The sequence below is a fragment of the Crassostrea angulata genome, chromosome 9 (assembly GCF_025612915.1).
Source record: "Crassostrea angulata isolate pt1a10 chromosome 9, ASM2561291v2, whole genome shotgun sequence".
Classification (NCBI taxonomy): Eukaryota; Metazoa; Mollusca; class Bivalvia; order Ostreida; family Ostreidae; genus Magallana; species Magallana angulata.
The window spans coordinates 26,324,623-26,344,538 of NC_069119.1; the positions used below are offsets into that span (position 1 = coordinate 26,324,623).

At 34.8% G+C, this 19,916-nt stretch overlaps 1 protein-coding gene across 4 annotated transcripts in view; it reads right to left on the reverse strand.

Annotated features, from left to right (window-relative positions):
• Nucleotides 1–4,440: 4,440 nt before the first annotated feature.
• LOC128163825 (ATP-dependent translocase ABCB1-like) overlaps nt 4,441–19,916 on the reverse strand; it is a 30,079-nt gene continuing 14,603 nt past the window's right edge. For 2 of the 4 annotated variants that reach the window (XM_052827492.1, XM_052827491.1), the window contains exons 11-28: nt 19,417–19,620; nt 18,875–19,045; nt 18,587–18,748; nt 17,963–17,990; nt 17,311–17,391; nt 15,602–15,768; nt 15,276–15,431; nt 14,764–14,865; nt 14,365–14,442; nt 13,001–13,084; nt 12,383–12,586; nt 11,264–11,364; nt 10,801–10,938; nt 10,050–10,206; nt 9,237–9,434; nt 7,992–8,198; nt 7,253–7,399; nt 4,441–6,961 (exon numbers count right to left, since the gene is read on the reverse strand). In XM_052827492.1, coding sequence (XP_052683452.1) covers nt 6,761–6,961; nt 7,253–7,399; nt 7,992–8,198; nt 9,237–9,434; nt 10,050–10,206; nt 10,801–10,938; nt 11,264–11,364; nt 12,383–12,586; nt 13,001–13,084; nt 14,365–14,442; nt 14,764–14,865; nt 15,276–15,431; nt 15,602–15,768; nt 17,311–17,391; nt 17,963–17,990; nt 18,587–18,748; nt 18,875–19,045; nt 19,417–19,620 — 2,586 coding nt within the window. In that variant the 3' untranslated portion in view covers nt 4,441–6,760. The remainder of the gene's footprint in view (nt 6,962–7,252; nt 7,400–7,991; nt 8,199–9,236; nt 9,435–10,049; nt 10,207–10,800; nt 10,939–11,263; nt 11,365–12,382; nt 12,587–13,000; nt 13,085–14,364; nt 14,443–14,763; nt 14,866–15,275; nt 15,432–15,601; nt 15,769–17,310; nt 17,392–17,962; nt 17,991–18,586; nt 18,749–18,874; nt 19,046–19,416; nt 19,621–19,916) is intronic. The other 2 variants (XM_052827493.1, XM_052827494.1) reach the window with 2 other exon arrangements.

Here is a 19,916-nt window from a genome sequence, read left to right on the forward strand (position 1 = left end):
TGTAAAACCGGTTTAAACTGGTTTTCACAGAGACCGTTGAGATGAGATCGACGAGCATGAAAATATAATCCATGAAAAATAACTATTGAAATGTTGCTTTTAACAATAAAGTCAACTGTTTTGTTGAATAATTATAAAACATGGTGTTTTGACAACATTTATGAAATACATTTTTTAACCGATATCATAGAAATCACTTTTTGAGATCTACTTATGTAAATTACATGTAAATTCATACGCAGTGAATAGGTATTGCATTTAGAGGCATTTAAACATCACGGAATTTAATGGAAAAACACAGTAGAATGTAAATATTACAAATTACGCTTATAACAAAGTAAAATTGCCCGTTCCTGGGACTTCGTTATAAGCGTGGTTTACTGTATTATCTATTAAAGCTGAACACCGCTCGTAAATAGGCACTGTCCGCCATATTTCTCTTTAATCACTGCTGTCCCTACAACCCTTATATAAGGGACAGACCTCTAAACAGTTCAAAGTACTTCGCTGTAGAGGTCTCACCTGTGTGGACGTACATTTTGCCTCGCCGTGTTACCCGGTCGCGATGAAATTATCAAATTTTACGCACTTTTTGAAGCCAGGAGAATACTTATATCAAATAAATTGATCAATGCATTATTTACGAACAGAAAATGAACATAAGATAAGAAAAAAATGCATAAAATCTAAAGACCACGAAAGGAATACTACATGTCGGCCACGAGGTTCAGGTGTGCAATCGGGTGTAACGAAATCGAAGGGTTTATATACCAGGTATCTGTGTGACGGTGCCTATTTACGAGCGGTGTTCAGCTTTAAACATGTGACCTGTTCCTTAAAAAAAAATAAACCTCCTCCAGCATCTGAAACCTATGGCTCAGATTCAGCATTCAAGCCTATCAGATGCATCAATGTCATAAGACACACAATCCATGCAAGTTTGGTGAAGTTCGGACCAGTAGTAACTTAGAAATGACTATCAAAGGGCACCTGCTCCAAAAACATTAACCTCCTCCAGTATCTGAAATCCATTGCCCAGATTCAGCATCAAAGTCTTTCAAGTCCCTGAGTAGGTCCAGATGCATCATCCATGCAAGTTTGGTGAAAACAGGACAAGTAATAACTTGGATACAGGACCTGTAACAAAATGTTTAACCAGGTCCGGACGCCGACCCGAGAGTATAGCACAAGCATTCCTTGATTTCGTCTCGGTGAGCTATTCAAACCTTTATATATGAGGGGAAACCAATTGAACTATTCAAACCCTACAGGTGTAACACTTATATATAAGCCACTATAATAAAAACAAGTTTTGATTTTCTTGCAAATTTCGACCTCAGGGTATGGGTGTCCCTAAAAAAATCGTACCGTAATTTATTCCTTTGATCAAAAGCTATCAAAATAAGTATATTTTTAGGGGCTGGGCTGAACTGATAGATTTCTAGGCCAAAATTCATGCAGAAATAACCGTTTTGCTGCAAAAATGATGTGTTAGCCATCTTTGAAGGTTAATTTAAGAATCACAAGCGCAATATGCTAGGTTCTTAAAAAAATTCGAAAATATTTAAAAGTATATACCGTAGAATATATCAAATGAACCTTGATTTTCAAAAGTGATTTTCGAGAAAAATCGATCTGGTCCGTGGGTCACGATTTAAACAATTTTGAATTTTTAATATATACAAGCTTTGGTGTAAATTTTGGCATTTCTGGTGCAGTGGTTCTTGGTAAGTTTTTTAAAGATACTCATCCCATATATTTTTACTGTTTTGTGAATATCTCCCTTTTAAAAAGGGTTTCGTTTTTTATTTTAATAATTAAAAATTCCCTTCCCAATGCTTTGTACGAAGTTTGGTTTAATTTGACCCAGTGGTCCTGGCAAAAGAGGTCAACAAGTGAAAAGCTCTCAATGTGAGAGCAAACCGGATATTCTTTTATGTGAACTGTATCCATAATCCATGTTAACCCTGATTTGATAAACACTACCTACCGTATCCAGTGATATGGAGTACCCATATGCAATATTTTGCCAAAAAATGACTAAGTTCAAAACCTTCTATTTTTTCATAAATTATCAGAAATCAAAATCCTAGCAATATGAACACCTCCGATATATGTACAATTGATCTGAAAAAGAACAACTTCCTATATTGAAAACTGTAGGAGGAGTTATCCGTACAATGAGGGTACCCCCTATATGCAATATTTTGCCAATAAATGACTAAGTTCAAAAGCTGGTATTTTTTTCCATAAATTATCAGAAATCACAATCCTAGCAATATGCACACCTCTGATATATGTACAATTGATCTGCAAAAGAACAACTTCCTATTTTGAAAACTGTAGGAGGAGTTATCCGTACAATGAGGGTACCCTTTTGGCAGTCGCCCGCCTACCCGCCCGCCATTTTCACTATTTTAATAACCGGATTTTTTCCGTTGGAAAACCCGGTTAAAAATGTGAAAAGTTGACCGCAGCCTCACACAGGACAAAAAGTGATTAGAAAAGCTCACCTGAGTAGTTTTCATCCCAGGTGAGTTAAAAAATGATGAAATCCCTCTCCGATTGAAGTATTTCTTTATTCTTTGTATAATCAATCAAATAAATAGTTAACAACCATGAACAAAATAAGACTTGGCTCACAGAAACAACTGAAAAATACTAGAAAACAAACTCAATTTGTTACACATAGATACAAAATACGTGGAGACTACATAGAAATTAAAATTCATACAGTATACATATAACTTAAATTAATTAGTACATTTACATTTAAGAGTGTTTTGTGAATTCTGAAGGTTGGTACTTTTACAAAGGTCACAAGTAAGTTAGAGAAATGAATGTACATAGAGGTGATTGAAATCATTAAAAAAGATATCCATTAAATTACAATTCAAATCTTTAAAATTTATGATCGTGTATACTTATAAACATTTGAGATAGACAATCTTTTTCTGCAATTTAGGACAACAAGACATGATTGTCAAAAAATATTGGCAAACTATCAAATACAACATTTGAATTTGCAGGGATCAGGGTCAGTCAAACACTCATCTCATCGAGACACTTAGAACAAAACCACCAAAATCATGCAGTCCAAACAAATAAATTTACATATAAGAAATTTAATCTGTGATGTTCAGTAATGAAAAATAAAACTATGTGGCCAGGCATGTAGGCCCCTACAGAGATCTAGTTTTGTTTTTCTTGACATCTTGCTAGTCTTAACACATCTTTTGCTTATTAACCAAGAGGTAATACACGCACTAACAAAACACATACAAAATACATTTAGTACTGGTACAGTAAAACAAGGTTATAGTGAACACGCTTATAATGAACTGATGCTTACACCGAAGTAATTTTCATTTAAAAGGGTGGGGGTTCCATGACTTTATTACTTGTTGTAAACTTGACTGATATAACAAATTATGCTTACAACGAATTCGAAGCAAAATTGTCCATCCCTGGCACTTTGTTATAAGCGTGTTTCACTGTACATGTATATATATAGAGCAAGCCATTTATTCCCTTGGGAGGGACCAGTATTTATCCAATATATTTACTGATAAGAGACTCCAATATAGAGATATATCACAGAAAATATGTAAGGTTATAAACAGTAAATAATTTGAAATGGCAAGTTGTGTTGTATAACCCCTGAAGAAATATATAGATAAAAGAAAAAAAAACAAATATATACCAGTAATATAAAACCTGGCAGGAATATTAAGTTAACATTGAAATGTTTCTAGAAAAATTTGAAGGTTTGCTATCATACTGCATAGCAGTTGAGACAAGAGGCATTTTAATAGAGCCAATAATAAAACAAAAAACATTTGCAATTTAATAAATCTACAATGAATTCATTAAACATTGTATAAATCTCTCATCGGTTTTTTTTTGCTCCCGAATAAAAGTCAGTTTACAGTATTTGAGGATCCAAGATATTAAAAACTGCATATAATTCAGCATAAAACTTGCTTATTTTCAACTAAGTAAGAACGATAAAAAGAATACTGTAAATATGATACATTTAGCTGTTTTTTAGCGGAAAGCCGTCTGAATATTAGGTGGCTGTAATGCACAATACAGAAGACTCATGGAGTCATTCAATGAAACAAAAAAGAGATTGAACCAGTCACACCAATGGTATATATATAAATGTGTACCAGAAAACCATCCATACAAGAAGTCAAGAATGATTCAGTGAATGATGGCAAGTTTTTTTGCTAATTATCAGCTTAAAAAATGTCAATAAAAAACAATGGAGAAAAAAAAAAGGCAGAATGTTCAGAAACATAGATAGGAATGCAGAACTTAATATCAACATCAAAACAAACTAAGACTAACAACAACAAATCCCTGACCATCGAATCTGTTCAATGCTGTTTCTGAAGAAAACTTGTATTCTGATCAAAAGTACGTTACTTGCATGCAAGTTGGACACCATTCATAATATAGCAAACACACTCTAAAGTTATAAACACCATTTAAAAAACAATCATTCAAGATACTATACAGAAAAAATTCTGAAACTTATATATTTAAATACATATTCTTTAAAACTTGTAAATACTGAAGGTCAAATTAGGCAGAATTTTACAGTAACTGTTACAATCTTTAAAAAATAAGTCACCAGCACAATCTGCAGGTTGCACTGCATCTAAAGACTTGCACAATCCTAAAGTATTAAATTGTTAAATAATGCCCAAAAACACTAAGACTTGCAGACCCAGATTCCAAAAAATTCAGCATTACAGATCAGACTCAAACCTCAGCATATCAGACTTAAAGCTCAGCACATCAGACTCAGCACATCAGACTCTAAACTCAGCATTACAGACTCAAAACTTAGCATATCAGACTCAAAACTCAGCACATCAGACTCAAAACTCAGCACATCAGACTCAGCACATCAGACTCTAAACTCAGCATTACAGACTCAAAACTTAGCATATCAGACTCAAAACTCAGCACATCAGACTCAGCACATCAGACTCAAAACTCAGCATTACAGACTCAAAACTCAGCGTATCAGACTCAAAACTCAGCACATCAGACTCAAAACTCAGCATATCAGACTCAAAACTCAGCATATCAGACTCAAAACTCAGCATATCAGACTCAGCACATCAGACTCAAAACTCAGCATTACAGACTCAAAACTCAGCATATCAGACTCAAAACTCAGCATATCAGACTCAAAACTCAGCACATCAGACTCAGCACATCAGACTCAAAACTCAGCATTACAGACTCAAAACTCAGCATATCAGACTCAAAACTCACAACTGTCATTTTACTTTTACTAACAGCTATATTCACTTACAACATTTCTATCAACTTCAATATTAATCATGATCCTAAAACAAGGAACAACAAACAGATGTACAACAGTAACTATTGCAAAGAATGAACATAAAGGCACAGCGGATATTGCTACATGTTAGATTGTTTGGACATAGAGGTCTTGCACAAGTCTATGTATGCCTATAACAAAAACAGAACAGAATCCCTGAGCTGCTAACATATAAATACCAATTTCTTGGTCAGAAACAATCATGAAAGATTCTTAACTACAAGTCAAATTTTTTTTCGGCAATTCTAATTATTTTCCTGCCAATTTTGAATGAAAAGTGTGAGAGCATTACCTCAAAATCAAAATTTGAAATTTAAAATTTAAAATCAAAATTTCCTTACTTGTATGGAATTTTCATTTTTTTTTCAAATTGTGAATACATCAAAAATGACAATTCTGTAGAAACCAAATTCTTTGAGTAAATTCTAGAGACCCCGAGTAACTTATGAATAAAGTGGATAGTGGAGAAGTGGAAAATGATATGATGTGGAGAAATAACCCAGTGATGAACAGTTATTAAAACATGATATGTCAGTTTATACATATTAAATGTACACAAAATAGACATAACATAGAAAATTTGTTTCCAGTAATATGACTTAACAAATGTATAAAAAGAGTACATGCTTCCAATTCAAAAACGTAAATATGGTCCTAACTGTAGTATAATCAAAAACAAAATACATGTAATACAATCTAATAAAAAATACTGGTCCGTCACGTGTAAAAGATTTACATGAGGTTGTCAGTTCCCTAATTTCAAATGTCTGTGGTAGATAACAAATAATGTTTTTTTTTTAAAAAGGAGTGAAATTTTGTCCCTGTGGCTTCCACTCACAAAGTAACAAACCAATCAGGGAAATAAAATTGATTTGCATGATGGGAAAGTAGATGGTGTAACAGCTGAATGAGAAGAGGAATGGACATTGAATTGAAGAAGATATCAACTAACATTTATATCTGTGTCAATATCTTGTTCTGTTAACATTTGCACAAATAAATCAAATGATACAACCTGGACTTCTTCAAATACATTAATTTTCAAAGTTATCTTAATAAAATAAAAAGTCTGAACAGTCATCAAATGTGTGATGCTTTGGAGTGCTGGAGTCATCGAACATTATAATTAATGGATGGATGATGAGAAAGATAATAATTATACAAACTTACATAGAAATAGTCTGATTCTGACAATTTTGAAGTCAACATCACACATTTTTGAGAATGGGTGCTGAGAGATTATGCAAATTAACTAATACATATTGTCAGACTCTGTTGATATTCAGCTCTTTCTGACACATAGTAAGATAATGACAATTTTGGAGTCAACACATAATAAAGAGAATGGGTGCTGAAAGATTATGCAAACTGATACATATTTTAAGACACTGTTGATTTTCAGCTCTTTTTGACGTTATGCTGAGATAACTTCCAGTAGACGCCTTTCTTTGCCAACAGTTCCGAGTGAGTCCCTAGTTCTACTACGTGGCCCTTGTGTATGATGGCTATTCTATCCGCATTCTGAATGGTGGACAGTCGGTGAGCTATCACCACACACGTACGACCCTGTCGGGCGTTGTCCAAAGCATCCTGAACAATCTGTGTAACATACAAAGAAACCATTCAGTTCACTGAAGTTGTAACAGATAAATCTGATTGACTGAACCCCCCCCCCCCCTTTTCTAAAATTTTCAAAGTTATTGAATTTACATAGAAAGTAAACTTGTGAACTTAATATATGAAATAGACATAAGACTTTCTTCCCTCTGAAAAACTTAAACACCAGAGGATTTTAATAGGAGGCAAAAAATAATCATCAAACCCCACCCCTCCTCCTTTTTCACCCATATGTTTAATGTTCTGATAAATGGTCTTTGTAACAGTATTTACCCTTTCACTTTCTGTATCTAAGGCTGACGTGGCTTCGTCCAGCAGCAAAACTCTGGGATTCCGGACCAGTGCTCGCGCGATCGCTATCCTCTGCTTCTGTCCTCCAGAGAGTTGTGTGCCCTTTTCTCCGACATTTGTCTCATATCCCTTAAAACAAAACAGATCATCAAACGTACATTCCAATATAATGATCAAGTGTCTCATGAACCTGTTAAAATATCTTATTTCAATGGAAAATAACATAGTCAGAGAGTTGCATGCCTTTTTCTTTGACATTAGTGTCAAATCTCAACAAAAGAGATAATGGTATATTCCGACTTAATGATTAGGTTTCCCTTGAAATTTTTAACATAACTATCATATTTTATATTTAGGTGGAAAATGATGGCCATGTCATATCAGTAGCAAATTTCTGATTAAGATCTTTTCTTTTAATTGTAAATTTTTCAAAAATCCTCAGTGCGAAGAACTCTAAATAAATCTGATTCATTTAATAAGACTACAATGTCAAGTAGTTTCAAAAAATATTTTTCCATCTCATATATCGAACCAACTAAATTCTACTTATTTTTAACAAGTATATGGTAAACATGAGGTGGAAAGAAATTTCATAACAGCAAGTGCATTTTACTGAATCGAACTGTCAAATTGATTAGTTTTAGTTCGACCTCCTATCAACAAACCAAGCCTCATAAACATGTAAATAATAAAGAAAAAATCATTAAAAATCTAAACTCACATGAGGTAAACTCTCAATGAAGTTATGAATGTTAGCGTTCCGTGCTGCACTGATTATTTCGTCCATCAGAACCTCTCGGGAGTTATCCCCGTATGCTATGTTCTCGGCTATACTGGTGTCAAACAGGGTGGGTTCCTGAGACACAATGCCAATGTGAGATCTTAACCAGGTCAGGTTGAGAGATTTTAGGTCAACACCATCAGCAATCTGAAATCATGCGTGAAGATACGAATAAAATAAATCGAATGACATTCTTCTCATCCGAGCAGAATATGGCTAAATTTCAGGGAATATCTTTAGCAACAAACATTTTCACATTCATTTTTTTTTTTCCGCCCAATTTATTTATAATAAACAGTATTTTATTATGCAATATATCACATTAACAGATGGGATAGCAGGCATTGCCTATATAAATCCTCTCCAACATACAAGGTCAGGGTCATATATACAAGATTTAGTGCCTTACAATATTGACAATAATATCATAATATATATCATATATATAAATAAATATATATGTGTATTATTTTCCCCCATTTGTTCTCATTAAAATTGAATCTAAAATCGGAAATTAAAAAAAAAAAACCCAACACTCCAGGCTCTCAATTTAAAAAAAAGATCCTTTGAAAGGCCCTTGTCCCATTAAAAATAAGCAACTATTTTGATTTTACCCATTATCCCTCCTCTAAAAATTAAAAACATGTAATATGAGGACATACAGTGACTACATTGATTTTTGGATTTATTATGACACAATTTCCAACAAAGTTATTCCTTGTGGCTGCCATTTTGGAGGACAAAGTAGAAAATTTTCCTCTTTGTGCAACCAATTTCAATTAGGGTTTGGTAGGATTACCTAGATTTCATCTAAATGCCCAGAATGATACCTTAAAATTGGTTGAATAATGAATGAACCTAATGGCAAGTTCAAACCTCCATTTACGCAGACAAGGAGAAATAATTCTTGCAAATTCTATTGAAAAATCTATTCCTCTTATTACTGGAAAATCATTTAAATTGGTGGGGCCCAAATTTGGTGGATTGTGGGTTTTTTGTTTATTTGTGGAAATGTAATTTCAAGGATGCGTCGGTTTTCAGTTTCAGTAAGAAAACTAACTCTTTTAATGTGTTTTCGTCAAGGATGTAATTTCATGGGGAAAGGCTTCCCTCGAATACCACAAAAATTGAGTCACCACAAATTCTAATGATTCCATGGCATTCCACTTCAGTAATCCTACTTACCACCAAGCCTCCACTTGGGTCGTAGAACCGCTCTATCATCTGAACAGTGGTACTTTTACCACAACCACTGGTTCCCACCAGGGCCAGTGTTTCCCCCGGGCTCACAGAGAGGCTGAGGCCCCCTAGGACCTCAACGTCCGGTCGGGATGGGTAGGAGAAGCGAACGTCCTTGAACTCTACCGCTCCTGTGAAGGACTTCTAAAAATAGTGCACAACAATATACAAGTTCATTGAGGACTTCTAAAATTGATAAAATTGTTTGTAGTTTACATTTTGTATACAATTTGAACAAGAATGAATACTTTGTGTGACCGACAAGATTTACAACTTCAGTCAAAATTATTTCCTGAAAATGCAGGGCCAGGTGTGCATGAGGCAATAAAACTCAGAGAAGCTCACTTTTGATCTAATGGTCTCATTTTTACCAAAGGCATATATATATATTGCGGGCAGTTCGACTGAAATCAGATGTGAGCATATCTTATTTTAACAGTCACTAGGCCTGATCATGAGATGCATCGAAATCATAATACTTAGGCAACCTCATTTTTGCTCTAAGTCTCTTTTTAACACTTGGAGTTCATTTTAAAAAAAAGATCAAAATCAAAAGTGAGCTGACTCATTAGAGTTTAACAGCTCCAGGGCCAGGCTTCGGGGCTATAAAAGTTAAGACGAGCTCACTTTTGATCTCGGTCTTAATTTAACAAAGAGAATATATAGTGGAAGAGTTAGACTTAGATCAAAAGTGAGCTCGTCTAATTTTTATTTATGGCCCCGGGGCCAGGTCTGATTCAGTGCTGCTAATTCCCATACCAGTTTCTGACCGTCCTCTGTCTTGGCATCAATGGCTGGTTTCCTCTCGATGAGAGAGAACAGTCTACTAGCTGCTCGTCTTCCTTTTGTGAAGTCTGGCGCATTGGACCCTGTGCGTCCAACATGCATTCCACCAAATATAATTGCACCAAACACTCTACAACAGTAACAGAGGTTGGTTGTTTTATTACTACAATTAGATATTTTTTATGCAGATTTCCTACAATAAACTTGAGCATGATTTAATATGATTGTATCAAATGAATACATAAATGTGCATGCAATTCTGTAGATTTTGTATATTGGTAAAAAAAATATATAAATATACATTAAAGAAATAATCCTTGAACCAGATAATCAAGCGCATTACTACACTTATTATATTACTGTAAATTCTTGATTAAACGCAAGGAAATAATATCAGCGTAAAATCATGAGAAACATCCTTCGCAGATTTTAAAATCTCGCCATTATTTTTTTAGAGTATAAAACTATAAGAAATAAGGAAGAAAGTTAAGTGTTCACAATTTTATATTCTGGCAATCTGATGCAAAACAGCATGATTGTGGAATTAAGTACTCGTATAAATTAATGAATTTAGTGTACTCTTTACAACTACAGTTGGGGAAAAATATTTCACCTACCATTATTAATGCTCAAGATATTGCACTGACTGTTTTTGAGGATTAATCTATGCTTGTTATCAGTAATTCTATTTATAAATACAATATAATAATATCAAAGTGTATACCTGAACACATCCTGGAATCCAAGTCCCTGAGTAACTAAGTAGGCACCATAAGTAAACGAGGCAGCGTAGGCGAAATACATGAAGCACTGAGACACAGCAAATACAACACCATACAGGGCAGCTCTCTTGATCCCAGACCTGTAAAATAATCCCACAACTGATACACAGGGGTATTTTTGCTCTGTGATATTTTCCCCCTTCCACACTTGCAAACACTTTGCCCCATCTTAAATTCGTCCAAATAAAGTTGTGTTAAAACAGAGAAAATCGGGGCCATTGGAATTTGCCCAGTCAGAAATTCACCCACTGACAACGACGGCGAAAGGGGTGAAAATAAAATGAGGGCAAATAAAAACAGGAAAAGTAATTCCCTTTTAATAACTGTGCAACGATCAAACTCATCAATGGAGCAAAATTTCCCACAATGCATTGCTGAACATTAATTTTGGGGGGGCCTACACACCTGTAAATACTGTCAACATGGTTGGAATACTCGTCAACAAAAGTCTTCTCCCTGGTTAGGGATACCACAGTCCTGACGTTATCTATAGCCTCTGTGCAGATCTGGGGGAAAAAAAGAGAGAAATCAATAATTATAGTACAAGTACCTGTATTGCCTCATCTAATTCTTATGAAAAAAAAATTGAAAGAGAATGGGAAAGCAAAAATTATCATGGTTATCTCTCTTCTCTCATCTTCCGTGCCTCAATTGTAATCATAGTACCGGTGTCATATAATATTTTGAAACCCCTTGCCAACTGAAATTGGAATAAAGAGGGGGGTTCAATATATTGTGGCCATAATATTTTGAACCCCCTCTCCAATAGCAATGAAAACTAGAGGGGATTTCAATATATTGCGGCCAAAATATTTTGAACCCCCTCTCCAAAGAGAATTGGAAAAAGGAGGGAGGTTCAATATATTGCTGCCATTATCCTTGCCAATCGAAATTGGAATTTGGGAGGGCGTTCAATTTATTGCAGCCATAATATTTTGAACCCCCTCTCCATTAGCAATGCAGAGGAGTGTTCAATGCATCGTGGCCAAAATATGTTAAACCTGGGGTTCAATATTTCAATATTTCATGGGGGGGGGGGGGGGGGGGGGGTGTCAATATATCGCAGGGTTCAAAATGCATGTATTATCATTTTTCCTCTTGGTAAACCCAACTGTTACCTTCTACGGTTTTTAAGCAATTTCTATTTCAGTAATAAGCTTAACTTTGTTACATATTCTTTTCTGCCTCTTCCATGGATTTATATCCATTTGTGTCCCCTTCCCCCCCCCCCCCCAGAAACCTTCATCATCCTCTTTCCTGCCTCTTTCATTTTTTGGCATACTCTATCACTGTTTTAACCAATAGAGTCTGAGACGGTATAAAGCATAGCTTTCTCACCATTTCTACCTTTTCTATGGCCCCTTTCTCCCTTTCCTTAACTTTACTATTTCAGGTAACTGTACTAGTGTCAGAAATTTTAATTAAGCATCGCTCTCTTACTTTTCCATCAACCCACATGCCTTTTTCCATCTTAGAGAACCTCGTCGTGATTTTTAAGCAACTGTAACAGTTTCAGAAACTCACCTTTCCCGCCTCTTCCATTGCTTTCTTGTCCCCCTTGGCAAACCCTGCCACCAGTCTAGACTGGACGACACCCACACCAATCATGAGGGGCATAAATGCGAGTATGACGAGGGTCAGGTTCCAGCTGTAGATGAACGCCACAATGAGGGCAGTGGTCAGCACCGCCAGGGACTCGAGCACCTGTCCTATCTTTGTACCTGTGGCCTGAAATGATCATTCATTCAATGAGCACAGGTGCAAATAGTCATATTTCCAGACTTGAAATAGCCAAGATAAGGATATCCTGTATACACGGTAATTTTCAACCTTCTACACAAAAAAATTTCGCCACATCTTGAATTCGCCCAGACACAGTTGTGTTAAAGAGAGATAATAATTATGAGAAATTGGAATTTGCCCAGCCTTAGATTCAGCCGCTGACAACCAGGGTGAAAATAAAATGGGGGCAAATACTCCCTGTATACAGTATTCTCTGCCTTCTTATAGCAGGCATATTATATTCGGACGATTGTCCTTGGGAACGAGAGCATCCGGATAACTGAGGCTCCACTGTATATGGAAACAGAAATTTGACAAGAACAGCACAGAAAAAAGACAGAGGACTGATTCAAGACCTACCCCTTGTACAAGAGCCGCATCACTGGCCAGTCTTGTTGTCAGAGCCCCCACTCGATTCTCGTGGTTGTCAAAGAAACTAATATCCTAAATACGGAAACAACACATGTCAAAGAAAAAATATAATTCTGAACACAGAAATAACTTTTATCAGAGAAACTTATTTCCTTAAGGTATCCCACTCCTCAATGTTCTTGTATCAAGAATTTCTTGTGAAGTATATCATTGAAACCTGTAGACAAAACATACGGTAGTACTTAAAAATTGCAAAGTCTAAGATAATGGGGGTCAGTTTTCATCCCTTTGAGTTATGACCCATTTAATTTGACCTTTTTGCACCTAAAATGCAATTTTAGTCTGATTAGGATTTGTTATCAGTATTTTTGATTAAGCAAACTTATTTCTTCAAATATTGTTTTTTATTATGCACAATGGTCACATTGAATAGAGGGATTACGAAGAGAAAAGTACGAAGCTGCATTAATTTTTGTGTGACCTTTTTGCACTTAAAATAGACAATTTCTATAACAGTTACAATTGAAATAAAAACTTTTTGAATATCAAGAATTTTGTAAGTTAAATCCAGTTTGCCTTGATGTGTATTCAGTATCATTTTGACATAATAAAACATGGGGGTCAGTGATGTCAAATTTAAGATATATGGCTTCAAAGGTAAAATTCTCGCAAAATTTGGCTTTAAAAATTCAGACATTTTCTATATATGGTAAACATCTATCTCTCTTTCAAGATTTAATCTTGTACATGTCACACAGAACCTAAAGAATATGTTACAAACTTATCAAATGTTAAAAATGTAAATATTTAATAAAGTAGAATAAAAAGAAAAGTATATTGAAAATCCATAAAATTGCATATTACTGTCATTTTCGTCTAAAAAAAAAAACCTTCCACACCAAAAATTTGTTCCCCCGAAAACTTGTTTTCTTTCTGAATGTTGTGTAATTATGAAATAATATCTGTGATGATGAAACAAATAAAATCATATTCATTTAAAATATACTGATCATCTGTGCAATGAAATCAAAATGTGAGGAGTGAGATACCTTAACATGGAAATCAAAATGACACTGTGACAAATGAGCCTATATCCTAAACACAGAAACAATACGTGTCAGATTTTGATTAATACTGTACACCAGCTGTTATTTCCTAGTATGTAGCTTTTAACACTAGATTTGATTGGCTAATAAGCTGGGTGTAAATTTCCGTACACCGACTTGAGCCAGAGGTAAGTAACGTGACATCACAATGCAGTAAATGTGATGTAACAAAGAATTTTTAAAAAAGCATAAATGGCTAATTTTAGAATTCATTAAAAGGTTTTTTAATTTTTGACGGTTATTTACCTGCCAGACGATTGACTTGAAAGCTAATTTCCTCATCCTCAATGTTAAATCTGAACCAGCCTTTACAAAGCAAATACCCTAGAAAGAAAGTGAAAAATTGCAAAATAATCACGTACTTATCTATTTATGAGAGATTCATATTTTCCACAATTTAGCAGCAATTTTTTTTTCAATGAAATATATGCTAAATTTCACTTCAAAAATCTTTAATTTCTTGAACAATATAAAATGAAAAGGATTTATTTTCTTTTTTAACATGATCCTGTACATTTTGGCCTGAAGCAATACTTTAATTTTTTTCTGGCCTTAAAAAGATTCAAGTAGGAATTCAAGAATGGGGGTGAATAAGGCTTCATGAATAGGATAAAGCTTTGAAAACAAATATGTCTATACAAGTACCAGCACGAGTCGAAGTAATGCATTGAAGACAGCGATTCCCATGATGATGCCCACTAAGATTAGGGACACTCGGTCCTGCTCCTCTTTGGTCATGGAAAACACCTGTAATATTAATCATCATTCTTTTATATTTACATGTACATGGTACTACAGATTACTACTCAGTTAATTGTGCTTTATTTCAATTTCACAAAATTTGCATGAAATTCACCCGACATTCACCTCAAAAGAATTTCATTAATTTTTAAAAGATGAAAAATTTACTTCACCTGCATTTTTCTATGAACTCAAGTATTTCACTTGAGAATGATATCTCACTGCCCTTTTTATCATGACATTTTTTCATGCAAATATCAAATCATATAACCAGTAAATTTATAGCTTTCTTTCAATGCATACAACTGATTCGTTAAACTTATGAAAGCAAATCATCTTTATTTAAACCAAAACCAAAATTTCTTCAGTTAAAACTTTATCAGTCATTGCTTTGCTTGATGCAGGCAGTGCCATACCTTCAAGAATTCAGCCATCAGGAAGGCAAAGGCGGGTTGTATTGCGCCGACGATCACGGAACAGATACTGCCCACTGTTATGTACAGCCACTCGGGTGAGTTCATCTTCATGATCTTACTGAGGGGGGCCAGGGGAATGTCAGCCTCCGCCTCTTCCTGGGGTGAAAAAAGATATGTCTAAAAGGGTACATGGTCAACAAAGAGAGAGAGAGAGTGGTAAAAGAGAGAGGAAGATAGAGGTAGAGAAAGAAAGAGGAGATATAGAGGGAAGGAGGGAGGGAGAGAGAGAGAAAGAATCTGAATTTCAATGACCTAATCTGACTTACTTCGTCAGTTTCTGCTTTGCCGTCAATGACATCATTACTATGGCTGCTCATGGCAGACATCTGCCTAGCAATGGGCGTGGCATGATGACCTTTGACCTTATGCATGAGGGCAGCATTTTCATCCGCCTCTTCATCCTCAAACAGTTCATGTTCCAACTCTTCAGCCACTATTAATGGTACAGTAACAGGTTCATTCCATTGTACACACATATTTTAACAAACTTTGAAGTGAATAAAAGTTAATAAATATTTAAACACTTTTATGTGTCAATTAAGAAATGAATTTCATTTATTGCAGATTCATGGGGCTATGAATTACAATGCTTCATACCAGGATATTTCATGCTGATGTGAAGAACTGTAGTTCATTACCTCATGAATTCTTATATATACATGTATATTAACTTTTAGAAAATGATTTCTTCTATTTATGTTTGAGAAAGTCAGCTAGATCATCAAAAATATGAAAGTAAATATGTTTGCATTATGCATGGTAATGCATCAGTCAAAGTTTAAGTTCATGCAACGATCATTTAATTTGATAATTGACTGACTCTACTGACAGACAGACAAGCATGTATATAACCAAAATCAGGTCAGTAAAAAGTAAAATGAAATAAAATAAACTATTACAGCATTACCAGAAAAGGGAAATCTAATTTAAACATAACAAAAATGTTAAAATCCAACACAAGTTCATAATATTATGCAATATACATTTTAAACCTAGGTTTGATTTATTATGCAAAATTTTTTTGAACCCCTGGGTTCAATACATTATGCAAAATATCAAAATATTACATGTAAAATGTAAATGCAACTGTACTGTATTTCAATATTGGTATATAGCTAAAGATGTGCATTAAATTAATTACAGGTTACAGATTCTAAATGATAAGGGTAATTTGCAGTGTACTATAATTCTAACATAGTTTAACACTTAACAGTGAAAAGGGACTAGGAGTGCTTTTCGATTCAATAACAAGTGTTTACAGAGCCCATGGCTGATACCAACAGCAATTTTAGCTCTTTACACTCAACATGTACCCATGCATTAACATTCAACTACTCGGACAATAAGTATGAAGCAACAGTATATTGATAATTACATGTACCAAGCCATAAAACATTGCGACGCCTCAGACATTATAACAAGTAACAGTGACACGTACAACACCAAAATTTGTTATACAACACATGCAATGACCCATTCAATATTTTTCTACATCAGTGCTTCTCAACATCCCATGAAATCTTCTTATCCTTCAGTCTGCTTCTCAACTTAACAATCTCACATGCAAGACAATTATACAATTTGCGAGGTCCAGCAGTGCAGTTGCTGAAGGATCTCAACAAAACAATATACAGACAATAATTGTCAACATGCATATAACAAACGTCAAGATAACTAAATTACATTCAAATAATGGCTTAAAGACAGAAGCAGGTTTTGGTGTGCTTTTCTTTGCGGGGGGAAAACAGTCAGATAAAATGAATTTTATCTACACCCCTCCCCCCTCTGAACATTTATCATGAATCATAAAAATTTTTAAATTTCAAATGAGAGAGGAATATTTTTCTGACAGTTTTCCTGTGACATGTTGGAATCCTATACCATTGAGTTTTACAACTGTACTAGTCTCATACCCGAGTTCATGCCATCGCCTCATGCTACAACAATACAGACGTAACGACTCATTAATACTCACACTTACCCTGAGTTGAGCTCACCCAGGCCAAGAACGAGTCTTTGACTTGAGGTGAGGGGGTTTTATCCAATGAAAATGAAGCTGATCAGAAAATTCAAACAGATGTTGAAAACATTGGTCTTACGGACAATTCTGAATGCAATATATGGTAATTACCGGTATCTGTTCTTTCTATTTTAAATCTAAGTACAATGAAATAGTAATGAATATGAATGAGAAAAATCTCAATATGAATTTCATAATCATGAGATATATATAGGTACATGTACATGATACAATGTAGTGCTTGCAAAAAAAAAAAAAATTGTGAATAAGAAATGTACTTGTTTAAACAAAAAAATCATTTTTTTTATATACAAATATTCCAAATTTCATGACACAAGACCAATTCATATGTGCAATTCAGTTAATAAAGAAATGGGAAAAAAAAGTATGTAAAATTTATGAAAATTCTACAAAAATATTTAACAAACTCCCACTAGAGCACTCTCCTATTGGGAGAGGGTTTTATTTTTGAGAGATGCCTTTCCAAGAAATGTCATAGAGGGGGTTACGCAATGGATGCAGCCAGTGAATTCAATATGTATAAATGTCGATCGACTGTTTGGTGGAAATTAATTGACAGCAATGTGTAAATGTACAATGTACATACCTTCCTCTGTTTCTTCATTAGTTTGGGACTACAACAAAAAAGTGTCACAATTATTGAAAAAAAAATTACAATAACCAGAAAACAAAGCTTACATTTGATGTATGAAATTTATGTTTGTGCTTCAGTATTAGAAAAAAAATATAATATCTTGATTTATTTACACATGAAATCAAACAACAGTGAAAGATAACAATGAAAAAATAACTCTCATTTCTATGAATAATAAAGAGAAAAAAAATTTCACTATTTGTTAAGAATGATAATTCATGGATTAAGAGTATCCAAAAAACCCCCACATTATTGAGCCACAATGAAAAATAATGATTCAGATCTACAGTTACTGTACATGTTTAACAAACAATTTGGTCTGTCAGTTATCATCTTACCTGTAGACTGACCCTATTTTACCTGTGACTTAACATAAAGACCATATTTTACCTGTGAGTTGACAACTTTCCTGTTGATTAAACTGATTTTACCTGTGAATTGACATCTTACCTGTAGATTAACCTGATTTTCCCTGTGAGTTGACACCGTTATACCCGTATATAGACCTGATTATATCTTTGAGTTGACAATTTACCTGTAGATTGATCTAATTTTACCTGTGAGTTGACACCTTACCTGTAAGTTGACCAGGGTGTAGTAGAGTCCCTTCCTGTCCATTAGTTCTTTGTGACTGCCCCTCTCATGGACCCGACCGTCCGCCATGCTGAATATCACGTCCGCGTTTCTAACCGTTGTCAGTCTATGGGCCACCACAATGGTGGTCCTCCCAACTTCTGCCTGAAAGGAGCAAAATCAAAAGAAACTGAATTGGGATATCATGAAGAATCTTAATTAATTTCCTACAAAAGAAACTTTTCTGCCTATATGATATCAATCATTTTTTAGAGCAACTTTTTGACATACCCTTTCCAAGGCTTTCTGCACCACCGCCTCGCTTTCATTATCCAGTGCTGAGGTTGCCTCATCCAGCAGTAAGATCTTGGGGTTTCTGACCAGGGCCCGCGCGATGGCGATTCTCTGCTTCTGTCCCCCACTCAGCTGGGCTCCCCTGTCCCCCACCAAAGTCTCATAGCCCTGTAAAGGAATTCCATAGCTTACCAGTTATCTAATTTGCAATCCAATACTATTTCAGTTAGCCTTTATTTTAAATAATGACCATACTTCAACATTCAAAAAAGGCAAAAATTCACTCTGACTTTCATCTTTATTTTAGATCATTGTGACAACACATTAACTCTTTGGTTGATTTAAATACCGGTAAATTGCGACCAAAATATTCACTCTTTGGAAGCAAGCAAAAATTCATTAAGTGGTTAATTTTAAATAAATTCCAATGAAACATTCATATTCTAATTGTGACCCAACATTCATTCTTGATTCTTTAAATAAACCATAAAATGTGACCAAACATTCACCCTTAGTGGTCAATGTCAATAATTTCAGACCTGTGGGAGTTCCTTTATAAATGTGTGGGCATTGGCCTCCTTAGCGGCCTGTTCTATCTCCCCCTGCGTTACATCAATTCGTCCGTAGCGGATGTTCTCGGCGATGGTGGTACCGAACAGAACCGGTTCCTGGCTGACCACACCAATCTGCTGGCGCAGCCAGGTCAAGTTCATCTCCTTGACGTCAACGTCGTCCACACTCAACTGTCAGGTAAAAAGTATAGTTTATTCAAATGACATACAAGTAAGAATTTTTTCCATTATGCAATACGCATAAGCAGTTGTGCAATACTGCTGTAGTTGATGCAGGTGCAACATCATGAGAGGCAATTTTGGTAAAGAAAAATAAAGTAAAACATTAATATCTTTTCTTTTTATTAATAAAACATTGAAATAAATTCTGTTTTTTGATTGGCTGAACTCATAAATGACTGTCAGTTCAATGAAAAAATGTAGACTAATATCAATACTTAACCATTCTATGTAACTTAAAAATGTAC